Source organism: Hyaena hyaena, unplaced genomic scaffold, assembly GCF_003009895.1.
Source record: "Hyaena hyaena isolate Hyena2069 unplaced genomic scaffold, ASM300989v1 scaffold_38, whole genome shotgun sequence".
Classification (NCBI taxonomy): Eukaryota; Metazoa; Chordata; class Mammalia; order Carnivora; family Hyaenidae; genus Hyaena; species Hyaena hyaena.
Window position 1 is genome coordinate 1,830,644 of NW_024080670.1, and position 12,235 is coordinate 1,842,878.

General features: G+C 59.9%; 1 protein-coding gene across 2 annotated transcripts in view; it reads right to left on the reverse strand.

The window, feature by feature from the left end:
* Nucleotides 1-2,584: 2,584 nt before the first annotated feature.
* Nucleotides 2,585-12,235, reverse strand: part of ABL1 (ABL proto-oncogene 1, non-receptor tyrosine kinase) — a 140,153-nt gene continuing 130,502 nt past the window's right edge. For both annotated transcript variants that reach the window (XM_039229623.1, XM_039229624.1), the window contains exons 8-11: nt 10,532-10,684; nt 9,017-9,106; nt 8,497-8,661; nt 2,585-6,076 (exon numbers count right to left, since the gene is read on the reverse strand). In XM_039229623.1, coding sequence (XP_039085554.1) covers nt 4,353-6,076; nt 8,497-8,661; nt 9,017-9,106; nt 10,532-10,684 — 2,132 coding nt within the window. In that variant the 3' untranslated portion in view covers nt 2,585-4,352. The remainder of the gene's footprint in view (nt 6,077-8,496; nt 8,662-9,016; nt 9,107-10,531; nt 10,685-12,235) is intronic.

The following is a 12,235-nucleotide window of genomic DNA, read 5'->3' on the forward strand; positions in this document are numbered from 1 at the left end:
TATGGCGCATTTACGCAAGACGCGCAGAAACAGCCTTCCTCTTGGGCTGCGGATCTAACGGCGTTTCGCTAAAAACTGGATGGGGAGTATTTTTGTCTGTACTTTGCACGTGTCTGAAACAGTAATAAAAACGTTTAAGGAGGAAGGAGGCTGGTGGGGCAGCGGGCCATCCAGCGGCTGCTGAGGTCAGGGCGGAGCCACCTTGTCCTAACTTTGCCCAGGACGGGAGAGACTGCGCGGCCCCTGAAATCCCCAACTCACATAAGGTGCTTTTGTCCCCGGGCAGGGAGCCGGGGCCCTGCCCATGACGTTGGGTGGGTGGCCGTCAGGGGCGCGGGCAGGCATGACAGAGACACCACAGCTGTCAGTCCTGTCCCACCCGACGGGTCCCGCGCCAAGGCAACACGCGGAAGTGGATTCCCCGGACACTCGGTTTGGGAATGCCTCCTGTGTCAACCCCTGACGCCGGAGAAGCTGGGCTGCCTGCAGTTCTCGACTTTCCTTCCACGACAGAGGGAGGAGGGGCCTGGCTCCGGAGCACAGAGCTCCCTGCTGGTCATGCTGGGGCCGTCTACACTGTCGGTTAGTCCAGCACGGGACAGCAGCACATGCTGTGTGATCCTGGGCAAGCTGCTTCACATCTCTGAGCCTCGACTTTCTCACATGTCAAATGATGATAGTGACAGAATCTCCTTTGCTAAAAAAAAAAAAAAGAGAGAGAGAGGGTTTCACGTGGTGACGCACAGCCTGGCTGTAGTGGCTGCAAAGGCCCACGTGTGGCCTGTGATGTTAAGAAAACTCCCCGACTGGAACATGATGCATGTGGAGAAGGAGCTCCGTGCTGAGCGCACAGTTCAGTGCGTTTTCACCAAGCAACACCCCTGTCAGCTGGCGCGACCTGGGCTGAGAAACACGGCGTTATCCGCCCCCACCGGGCTCCCCTGCACCCCAACCCGGCTCGACCCTCCGTCCTGACTTCCAGCACCAAACCACAGATGAGCTGCGTGGCAGTCAACACGTGGAAGCTTCTGGCATCACCACTGCGTGTCTGGCTGCTTCGGCTCAACCTTACATTCGCGAGACTCGCGTACAGATGGTATCGTGGCCGAGGCGCCGTCTCCACCGTGCGGGGCGTCCCGCCTCCTCAACACGGCACGTTTGCTCCTCTGTGCCGATGGAAGGTTCTCAGGCTGAGGAGCTCTTCCCAAGATCCTCACTTTGCCACTTGGGCAGGTAGTTTGTGGTAACTATCAACAGCGGCCGCTGGCCCTTCTGGCAGGCTCGACCCTTGGGTGCTCCTTGGCTCTGGACCTGGAGGCCAGGCCTTGAAATTACCCGACAAGCGTGTGCTCACACGCAGGCGTCTTCGGCGGCTCGATCCAGGTGCGCCAAGTTCCCAAGGGGCTCTGTGACCTGACCCACTGTCCCGGAGCGGCTGGACCCAAGTCAGTTTCTGAAGCCCAGGTGACGCACGGAAGGCTCTTATTTGAGAGAAGACCCATACTTGCCCCAGCACGGCCGCCACGGTGACTGGCATGTGACACCACGTGAGAGCCATGACCAGTGGCAGCCTCAGTGCTGGGCGTCAAGAAAATGGGATAACGTGCTCGGAGGGGACGCCTTGGGGCAGGCTCGCGTCCGGCCTGGAGGGAGAGGCCGTCGGTGGTCATGGCCGCCACTGCAAGTCACCTGAGAGCTGTCACTCTAGGAAGGCTTATCTGACTGGGGAGATCTGGTGCCCAGTTACGGCCGAGCCACGGGCAGAGCGTGGCCCGGGCCTCCGTGAAACGAGGGAGGGGGTCTGGCAGCCCCCTGGGTGTGAGCACACCCCAAGGCCCCGCCAGGCCTCACCGCCCGGGGGCCTCCTCTCCCATCCGCTCAAGCGTGGCCTTCCACACGCTCCGGTGAGCAGGACCGTGTCCTCTGACAAGTCTGCTGGCTTAATAAGTATCATTACCAGACAGCGCCACTTACTTCCCCGACTGCCAATTTCCAAGCTGTCAGCTGGCGTTAAATGGAGGCCAAGACGAGGAAACGGCCGCAGGCGCCCCCCTCCCGGGTCCCCTAGGTCCCCTCGATGGGGAGGGGAGGGGGGCTGGGAGAGGCCACATGCCCCAGGTGGCATTTCCAGCCCTGCTGCCCTCCTCATGCACAGAGAGAAATAAGACACAGGGCGTGGGGGCCGCGGCGAGCAAGGAGCGCCTCGGGGGCCGCCGGGAGACGGGGCGGGTTCACAGGCACAGGAGAGGGGGCACCTGTGGAGGCGCCGGAGCCTGGACGCACCCCATCCCTGAGTCAACAATGCTGTGACGGCCTGACAGCGGGGGCCACCCTTGGGCTCCCCTTCCCCCCCATCTGGTGGCAGAGCTCACTCCCAGGGCTGCCGCCGGATCCGCGTCAAGGGCACCAGAAGGGCCCGGGGCCAGGGCAGGGCAACTGCTGTGGACGGGCCGAGGAAGACGCGGGACGCAGGCTGTAAAACCCACCACGGAGCCCCCCGGCCCCCGAGGACTCCCTCCCTCCCACACGCACGCCACAGCTCGGGGGCTGGGGGACGGGAAAATGACACACCAGACCCACCTGCCCGAGTTCTAATGCTGTAAACATTTATTTAAAAAATACTACGGGGAGATGTGACTTCAAAAAACAGAGTCATATACAGAGAATGTACTGGATCAAAAAAAAAAAAAAAAAAAGACACCATAAGCATTGGAGAAGGAAGAGTAGTGGAAAACTATTTACACGTCTTTTATAAAAGAGCAAGTCTATAAAAGAGTGTAATACGAAGGTATAAATGCGAGATACAGTGGCATGTCGCGTGAACAAAGAGAAACCAGTACCTCGGAGGCGGGAACTCGAGGGGACCTGGGTGGGGTCGGTTCTGCTTTGTCTGCAAGGCCGCTGGTGGTGTTCTAGCCCCTCCCTCCAAGTCTGTGTGACACAGATGTCTGGAGGGGGGGAGGGGGCAAAGAGATGCCCAGCTGTCGAGGACGGCGTTAAGTGGATCCGTTGGAAGCCATCTCTACCAGAGAAATAAAATACAAGTTTGGGCGACGAGCATAAAAATGGGCCCCGTGCAAGGTCACCGTCACCAGGGCGTGTGGAAGGAGGTCCCGCCAGGGCCCGGCAGGAGGCCCAGGCAGGTGCCTGCCCCCTCCTTGAGCAGCGGCTCTAGGTCAAGGTCAAGGCGGCCTGGGCAGCCTGGAGAGTCTCTGGGGCTTCATCCGGTTGTGGTTTTCTCCATCCCTGATGCCCCCACAGAAACGGTGGGCTAAGTGCTGCTCACGGTGATTCAAAAGGACACTTGCCTCGCAGTGCACAGCCAGCAACGGGTGGGGCGCTGGCACCACAGTCCCCTCTCCTCCCGTGCACTGGGGGCCGGTCCTCGTGTGCCGGAGGCGACTGCGCTGAGCTCAGAGCTGTGAAATGCTCCAGAAAACTAAAGCCTGTTGTCACACAGGAAAGAGCTCTGCACGAACCTCCCTGGTCTCAGACGAGCACAGGGGAGGGAGGGTGAGATCGGTCAGAAATAAAGACCGAGTGCCTTTTCCGGGCACCTGGAAGCCCGAAACGAAGGCAGGCTGGGCCCAGCCCCGGGGCTGTCTGGGGCTCCCCCAGCCACCCCCCCTCCCTCCCCTGACCCTGCTACCCTTAGGACTCAAGCTTTTCCTCCAGGACGGGCACCACCGGCCACCAGACAGCAAGCACCCAAGGGCCGGTTGGCTTCAGCACCCCGGTTCAGCCCCCAAAACGAGAGCTGTCCTTCACGTGAGGGCCAGGGAGGGCAGAGCGCCCAGCTGGCAAGCGCCTCCCAGGATGGAGTTCTGGAAAAGGGTCTTCGGTGCGGGGGCGGGGCGAGCACCGTAGGAGGAGCGTGCAGGTCCCCTCCGCGGGGGGAGCGCGGCCGACAGCTCCCAGGGCCTTGGTGACCAGGCTCCTGTTCTGGGCGCTTGTTCTCGGGGGAGGAGAAGGCGTACCCGGGGGAGGGCCTCCAGAAAAGACCAGCGAAGAGGAAACGTGGCTGGAAGGGCTCAGTCCTGGAGCCCATTGTGGGGAAGAGGCTGGCGGGCCGAGAGCAGTCCAACGAGCAGGGACTCCACAGATAGAACTCGGGACAGAGGCGCCTCGGGGAGCCCGGGGCTGAGGGCGGGGGGCGGTGAGGGACAGCTGCAAACACATAGGTAGTGGGCTGCGGTCCGCGGCGGCCCTCGGCTCCGCGCGGCGTGGCGGGGTGCTCCCGGGCCAAGGGCCCAACTCCCTGGTCCGGGGTCCGACGCAGGCGGGGGGCAGGCTGGGGGGGGTGGGCTTGACACGCCGTGGGCGGCTCCGGCTGGCCTGGCGGCCGGCTCCTGCTACCTCTGCACGATGTCGCTGATCTCCTTCACGGAGCTGAGGAGTTTGCTGAAGTCCTGCGTGGCGGCCGGGCCGCTCCACGCTGACGCCGGGCAGATCTGCAGCTCGCGGAGGTTGTTCTCTAGTTTGTTGATGGCCTCGCGGAAGGCGAATTTGTTCCTCATTTGCTGGATGGAATCCACATAGCTCACGCAGAACGTGTACAGGTTTTTGCCGGCTTCCAGCACGGCGCTGTGGCTGGCCATCTGCTCGGAGTTCCTGGAGATGGCCAGGCACAGGGCCTCGGTGCCGTCCAGGACCACGCCCTTGGTGATGGTGCCGCTGGCGATCCGCTCCGGAGGCTGCCGCGTTTTCCGGAGAGACACGCGCGTCGATATGAGAGGGATGAAGGGCGTGGAGGCTGGCGGGTCCCCGGCCAGCGCGGAGGACGCGGACGGCACCGTGGAGGGGGCGGGGGCGGGAGCCGCGCCGGCCGGCGCCCCCGCGGGCTTGCCGGACGACTGTGGCTTTGGCACGGACGGGAGCCCGGGCTTTTTGATGCCCTCTCCCAGCGGGCCGGCCTTAACAGCGTCACTGTTCACGGCATCCGCGACCACAGCCGCGGCCTTGGCCTTCCCGCCGGCGCCGGCCTCACTGGCCGCTTCCTGGGTCGGGCTGTGCGCGGGCTTCCCGGCTTTCCCCACGGAGGCCGGCGGCGGGGGCGGCGGGGCAGGTTTGAGCTTGGCCAGTTTCGCCTTGTCTCTCCCCGGGGACTCGGAGGAAGGCTTGTGCCTCCGCGCCCTGGGCTCCTCGGCGGGCGCTCTGGCGGTCCCTCCGGCCGCAGCCGGCCCGGCTCTGCCGGCGGGGGGCACTGGCTCGGCGGCGGCAGGTGTCCCCAAGGCACTGGACTTGGCAGCCTCGTCCCTGTGGGGAAGGCCGGCGGGAGGAGCCCCCGTGCCCTGCCGGCGGAGGAGTTTTGGGGTCAGGCTCGGGGGGCTGGAGCCCGGGCTGGACTCGCCCGTGTCTCGGAAGACCTCGTCAGCTGCCTCCTCGGGCTTCTTTGGCAGCCGGGGTGGGGGCGTCACCGCGCCTCTGGCCGCCTGGTCGGACCTGCTCTCGCCGGCCCGCTTCCGAGGCAGGGCCGGCTTCTCGCTCTTGCGGCCCCCGAACGTGGACGCGTCGAACTGCCTGCCCGTGGACTGCAGGTCCCGAGGCAGCGTGACGGACCTCCACTCCGTGTCCCTGGCCCCGTGGGGGACGCAGGAGGCAGAGCAGGACCTCAGGAAGCGCTTGCCGGAGCCGCAGCCGCCCTCCTCCTCGCCGGCGGCCAGGCGGCTGCTGGTCAGTGTGCTGGACTTTTTCCACAGGTGGGGAGACCGGAAGCCCGCGCCCCCCGACTCCCGGAAGGCTCCGTTGGGGATGCCGGCCCCGCCGCCGGGCTTCGGGGCCTTGGCTGGCTCGGCTGCGTCCGAGGGTGCGAGCGCCGGCGCCCCGTTGCTGCTTTCTCGGCCCTCGTCCTCGCCGGGCCCCTTGCGCTCGGGCTGGCCGTCCATCTCCCGGAAGGAGCTGCTGCGTTTCGGGGGCGTCGGGGCCGTTTTCTTCTTCTTCTTGATCAAGGCACTGAACAAGTTGGTCTTCTTGTCTTTGGGGAGAAGGCGTTCGTCCTCGTTCAGGCCGCCGTCCTGGGGACCCCGTTCTTTCCGAGGGAGCAGCGGGGACACAGGCGGCTCGTGGTCCAGAGGATCTGAAACACACAGTGGGAAGAGTCGAACAACGTCAGAGCGGAGGCTCCTTGGCGGGGGAGCCCAGGGCTGGCCACCGGCTCCCCAGAGGAGCGGCCCTGAGTCGGGGCTCGGACCAGCCTACGTGTGTGAGCACCAGCTCCGCTAACACGCCCGGCCGCAAGGTCTCTCCACACGCCCTCAGCGTTCTCACCTACGGAATGGAGACCAAAACCCACCCGCAGGCGAGGCACCAAGGCGGCTCAGTCGGTCACGCGTCCGACTCTTGATTTGGGCTCAGGTCACCATCTCGTGTTTTGTGAGATCGAGCCCCACGTCGGGCTCTGTGCGGACAGCAGGAAGCCTACTTGGGATTCTTGGTCTCCCCCCAGCCCCGCCTGTCCCCCCTGCTCAAGCTCTCTCAAAATAAAGAAGCGAAAGCTAAAAAGAGAAATGCTTAACCGACTGAGCCACCCAGGCGACCCAAAGCTAAAAAGAGAAATGAAAACCCTCCTGCAGCGTGGTTGTGTGAGCACAATGCAACGTGAAGGGCAACTCTGTCCCAGCTTCTGATATGGAGTGGCCCACCATCACCTCTGCTGTTACCATTATTATCAGGCAGAGCACAGGTTTCTTTCCTTGAGGACAGCAGCACAGAAAGCTGCAGCACCCTGGCCCCTCACCCCTGCACTGAGGCTTCCTTTACAGCACAGAGCCCCCCCCCCGCCCAGTACCCCATCTGCTGTGTGAAACCCACGACAAGACCGAGCAGTGGGTCAGGTGCTGTGCCTTTCGGACCTGCCAATGAGGTTCCCAGGAGGTGGGGTCTGAAAGGACGGGCGACTCAGCGCCGTGACAATGGGCTATTACGCTCGGCAAACAAGGACTGACCTTTACGAATGTTTAAGTGGACATTCTTTATCTATGAATAATAAGCTCCTAAGAAATCTTTCCAGCGCTGCCAAGCTTGCGGCCAGTGAATGACGGGAGTCTCCCTCAGGGGGCGGCTGTGAGGAGAGCGGTCTGCACAGGGGACGCCTCTCGGGGCAACAGGGGGCACGCAGGACGCCTGACCCCGGGGAGCCCAAGGCCCTCCCCCAACCTTCATCCAGCGAAAGGCAGAGGAAGTGAGATTCTAACGAACTCCCTGCGGCCCCGTCGCATGAGCTGACCCTCCCCCTCACAGGCCCCTCACGTGAACCCCGACGGCCAGAAACGAACAGGACGGCCTGACATCGGGCTTCTGATAAGCCTCGAGTTCCCACGGTGGCCTCTCCCTGTTCCCACCGCTCAGCTGTCCGAAATCATGACAACTGGTCCGTGTGCCGCGGCCTCCACGTGGGCGAGCAGGGCGAATCAGGGGTGCGGAAGGAAAAACACTACCGACTTATTTTCTTATGTAAACTTCCTAAAAGCGTAAGTTTTTGGTATATTTTAAATTAGACGTTATTTGAACAGCAGGACACATGTACGCTTATGCTTCCCATCTAACTTTTGTTTTCTGCTTTTTTTTTCCCACTAACATGGGCCTACAATAAAATAAATTGAGGAGGGGCGCCTCGGGGGCTCAGTCAGTGGGGCGTCCGACTTCGGCTCAGGTCATGATCTCGTGGTTCACAGGTTCAAGCCCCACATTGGGCTCTGTGCTGACAGCTCAGAACCTGGAGCCTGCTTCATGGATTCTGTGTCTCCCCCTCTCTCTGACCCTCCTCTGCTCATGCTCTGTCTCTCTCTCTCTCTCTCTCAAAAATAAATAAAACATTTAAAAAAAAATGGGGGGGAATCCTGGGACAGCAGATCCTGCTACGGCTCAGCACCCCCTAATTCGGGCTCTGTCGTGCCCCCTCGCACGTGCTCAGTCTGTGGTCTATCAGAGCATCCCTGAGGAGCCTCTATGAGGCCAGATTTCTGAGGTTCGGCGGTGGGGGGGGGGAGGCGAGTGCTCCACCAAAGAGGCCCAACTCAGAGGAGAGCACGGCGCCCAGGGCCACCAGGTCCCTGTCTGCGAGCTGCGCTCCTGGGAGCATCCTGAGACCCCGCACCACCCCACCCCCCTCGCTTGTCTTGGGAACGGCAGGTGGGGACCGGGCTGTGCCGCGGGCGTCCCCCTCCTCGGTCCGTTCCAGGGCGCTTTTCATACCCGCTTCCACAGCAGGCTGCTCTCCGCCCGGCTCCATGTTTACCGGCGGCGTCTGTGCTGCGAGAGCCCCAAGCGCCGCGAACGACACGCGCGGAGGAGGGTCTGTCCTGCCCGTCGGTCTCATGGGCACCGGCGCCTACCTGACCAGGCTCCCCACCGACGCCCGCGGTTCCTGCGGATTCCCAGGAGGAGGGCGGGCTGCGGGCGAGAGCAGAGCCTTCCTCCTTCCAAAGCTGGACGGGCGACGAGGACTCAGCCTGCCCCCCCGCCTACGCTGCGGCCCCCCTGGGCCGGGGCACGTACCGGTCTCTCCCGGGCCCCTGGAGTGGGGCGCCTCGGCCGCGTCGGCGGGCTCTCTGTGCTCCGCGGCTCTCCTGGACGTCCTCGTCTTGGTGGGCAGCTCTGGGGCCTGCAGCAAAGTCCCTGCGGCCCCTCGCACGCCTTTCTTCCCCAGCTCCTTTTCCACCTCTGAGAGCCGCCGAAAACAAGAACAGAAATCAGCAGCCATTAGTAACGGCGTCGGTTTGGTGCGCTGGTGCCCCTTCTCTTCTCGGGCAAGAGCGGTCACCCGCGCGCAGTTACAGAAAAAAGAGACACAGAGGCCGAGGAAACTGCACTCGGTACTTTCCAGAACGGCGCCTGGCCGTGAGCCAGTGCCAGGCCCCGCACCTCTGCCCAGCTCTCTGGTCTCGGGAGACCTTGCTGGCCTGGGGCTCCTCTAGCGGGAGCTGAACCAGAGGGCAAGGGCTGGGGCCCTGCCTGCCGTCCCTTCCATCCCAACCTCTCACCCCACGGTAGGCGCCCCCGGGGATGGGCACTTTACCATCCGAGATGCTGGACTCTTGGAACATGGTCTCAAAGGCCTGGTGGATTTCAGCAAAGGAGGGCCGGTCGGAGGGCGTCCACTGCCAACCTGCACACACGAGACGCAGGCAGAGCAAGCATGAGGCCCCATCACCGGCGGGGGTGGGGGGGGGGGGTCGTAATTCTCAAGGAAAGTCTCAGTGAAAGAAGCACCCCAAATCTTGCAAACCATCTTTTGCTGGGACAAGTGACGAACATCACCGTGTCCTGCTACAGACATTAAGAATCTGAAAAGACTTCTAGATACTGACAAGAATATGGGCTGTAAAGCCCTAGAGAGAAGGGACAGCAAAAGCGTATCTATAAACCTTCTCCCCGGCCCCACTCTACCCAGGGCAGAGGGCCAGCGAGTCAAGTGGCTTGCCTTCCACTTTACCCTCACTCCTGGGTTATCAGAGTCTGAAGTTCTCATCAGTACAGGAAGGCTAATTGAAACAAGGTGAACGAGGGGATTATGGACCGATGGAGGATTACGGAGCCTCGTGTTGGTGAGGATGCAGAATTACGCTCCTACGCTGCTGGTGGGGATATAAATTGGAACACACACTTCCCGGAAAACAATTCGGTAAAATCTTACAAGATTTAGAACGTAAATAGCTCTATGGACCAGCAGTCCAGCTTTCAGAACTACCAGCACAACGTATGTGGGGGTGTTTCTTGCAGCTTTGTTGACGATGGCAAAAGCCAAACGTGTGTAAATCAACCAAACATGCGGGGCGCCTGGATGGTTCAGTCGGTTAAGCATCCGACTTCGGCTCAGGTCATGATCTCGCGGTTCATGAGTTTGAGCCCCGCATCGGGCTCTGTGCTGACAGCTAGAGGCCTGGAGCCTGTTTTGAATTCTCTGTCTGCCACTTCCCCGCTCACACTCTGTCTCTTTCAAAAATAAACAAACATTGGGGAAAAAACCCACAGGAACAAGTAAATGCCCATCAAGAGGGGGATAGAGGAAGGAATAAATCATTTAACGGGAAGTTAAATAGCTATAAAAATACAGGGATGGGGAGAGGAAGGGATCTTCAAAATGTGGATGTGAAATACACATTAGCCATATGGCTGTGTGCAAAAAAAGTTGAGGGAATTCTTTTATACACATACACACACGAAATAAAACCAACCCAGGTAAATGTCACCTGGAGTATTACCTCCTACAGCAGAATGTTTGAAGGTAGGGCCCAAGAATTTGTATTTATTAATAAGAAATCAAAGTTTGGTATCATTCAATCCCATTTTTGCATGAAAACAGGAAGAGCCACACACATAAATACTACATATAAATAATGTGTATGGTGTGTGTGTGTATGGTGTGGGGGGGGGGGTCTGAGTGACTGCACCTGGTACATGAGCTGCTTCTGAAGAATGTGAATGAAGATAGGAAGGGAAGTGCTTTTTTTTACTTTAGGAAACGACTCTTGCCTGGGAATTCCTCACAAAGCCTGCACAGAACGTTTAGAACTGGCTGGGGGAGACTCACACGCTCGCATGAGTTCGTAGACCTTCTCTGGGCAGCCTTCCGGGCGCTCCATGCGATAGTCTTTCTCTAGCAGCTCGTACACCTGGGACAGGTCGATTCCTGGGTAAGGGGACATGCCGTAGGTAGCGATTTCCCAAAGCAATACTCCAAAAGCTGCAAGAAGAGGAAAACGGTTGTTCAGGATATGTAAACTTTTAACTATCCTGCATTTGAAACTGCTTACCTGGGGAGTGGACATTCTAAGCTACGCCTGGAGGGGGCGCCTGGGCGGCTCAGTCGATTAAGCATCCGACTTTGGCTCGGGTCATGATCTGATGGCTCGTAAATTCCAGCCCTGCATTGGGCTCTGTGCTGACAGCTCAGAGCCTGGGCCTGCTTCGGATTCTGTGTCTCCCTCTCTCTCTGCCCCTCCCCTGCTCATGCTCTGTCTCTCTCAAAAATAAATGTTAAAAAAAGGAGGAAGAGGGGGTGCCTGGCTGGCTCAGCCGGTTAAGCGTCCCACTTCGGCTCAGGTCGTGATATCTCAGGCTCATGAGTTTGAGCCCCATACTGGGCTCTGTGCTGACAGCTCAGAGCCTGGAGCCTGCTTCAGGTTCTGTCTCTCTCTCTCTCTGCTCCTCTCCTGCTCGCATTCTGTCTCCGTCTCTCAAAAATAAGTTAACATTAAAAAATTTTTTAAAAAGATGGGGCGCCTGGGTGGCTTAGTCGGTTGGGCGTCCGACTTTCGCTTGGGTCATGATCTCGCGGTTCGTGGGTTCAAGCCCCGCGTCGGGCTCTGTGCTGACTGCCAGCTCAGAGCCTGGAGCCTGTTTCGGTCTGTGACTCCCTCTCTCTCTGGCCCTCCTCTGCTCACACTGTCTCTCTCTCGCTCTCCTAGAAATAAATAAAACATTTAAAAAAAAAAAATTTTTTTAAAAAGAAGAAGGAAGAGGAGGAGCAGCCACACCCTCAGAAGCAGGCCAGGCACCAACAGTTTACCAGGCTCTTAATGACCAACACCCAGGACAGAACCAGACATTCAGTTAACAACCTCCTCCCCTGACTAGAACGCACCGAAGGGGACAAGCGACGGTACCGATGGGCCCTCCAGGGTCTCGGAGGCGACGTGGCCGTCCTGCCGGGATCTGTGATGGAGGGAACCCTGGGGATCAGGAGAACACTGCTACCCTAGCGCTGAGATCACCTAGCTAAGTGTCTAAACAGGCCACCTCTCCTTTCTGGGCATGCGCGATGGTCTCCAGGGCCCCTCCCAACTCCAAACAGTTCATAAAAATCTTACAAAGTCTGTGCAAGTTCTGAAAGCCCAGATCGTAGCCTTGAACCTCCAGCTCCCGTTAAAGGCACCAGGCCCCACTGGAGAAATGGATGATTCAGGTTTAGGGCAGGAATGAATCTGGAATATCTTCTCGCTCCGGAGAGCACAGACACTAGCTACCAAAGACTGTATCCAAGGGTCCTGTCAGAAGGAGGCATCTGGGCGCACCTGGGGAGCTCAGTGGTTTAAGCGGCAGATTCTTTGCTTTGGCTCAGGTCAAGCCCTCACGAGTTTGTGAGATCAAGCCCCGCACCAGGCTCTGTGCTGAAGGTGGTACGGGGCCTGCTTAGGATTCTCTCTCTCCGTCTCTGCTCCTCCCCTGGTTGTGTGTGCGTGCCCTCCCCCCCCCAAAAAATAAATACATAAACTTAAAAAAAAAAAAAAAAAAA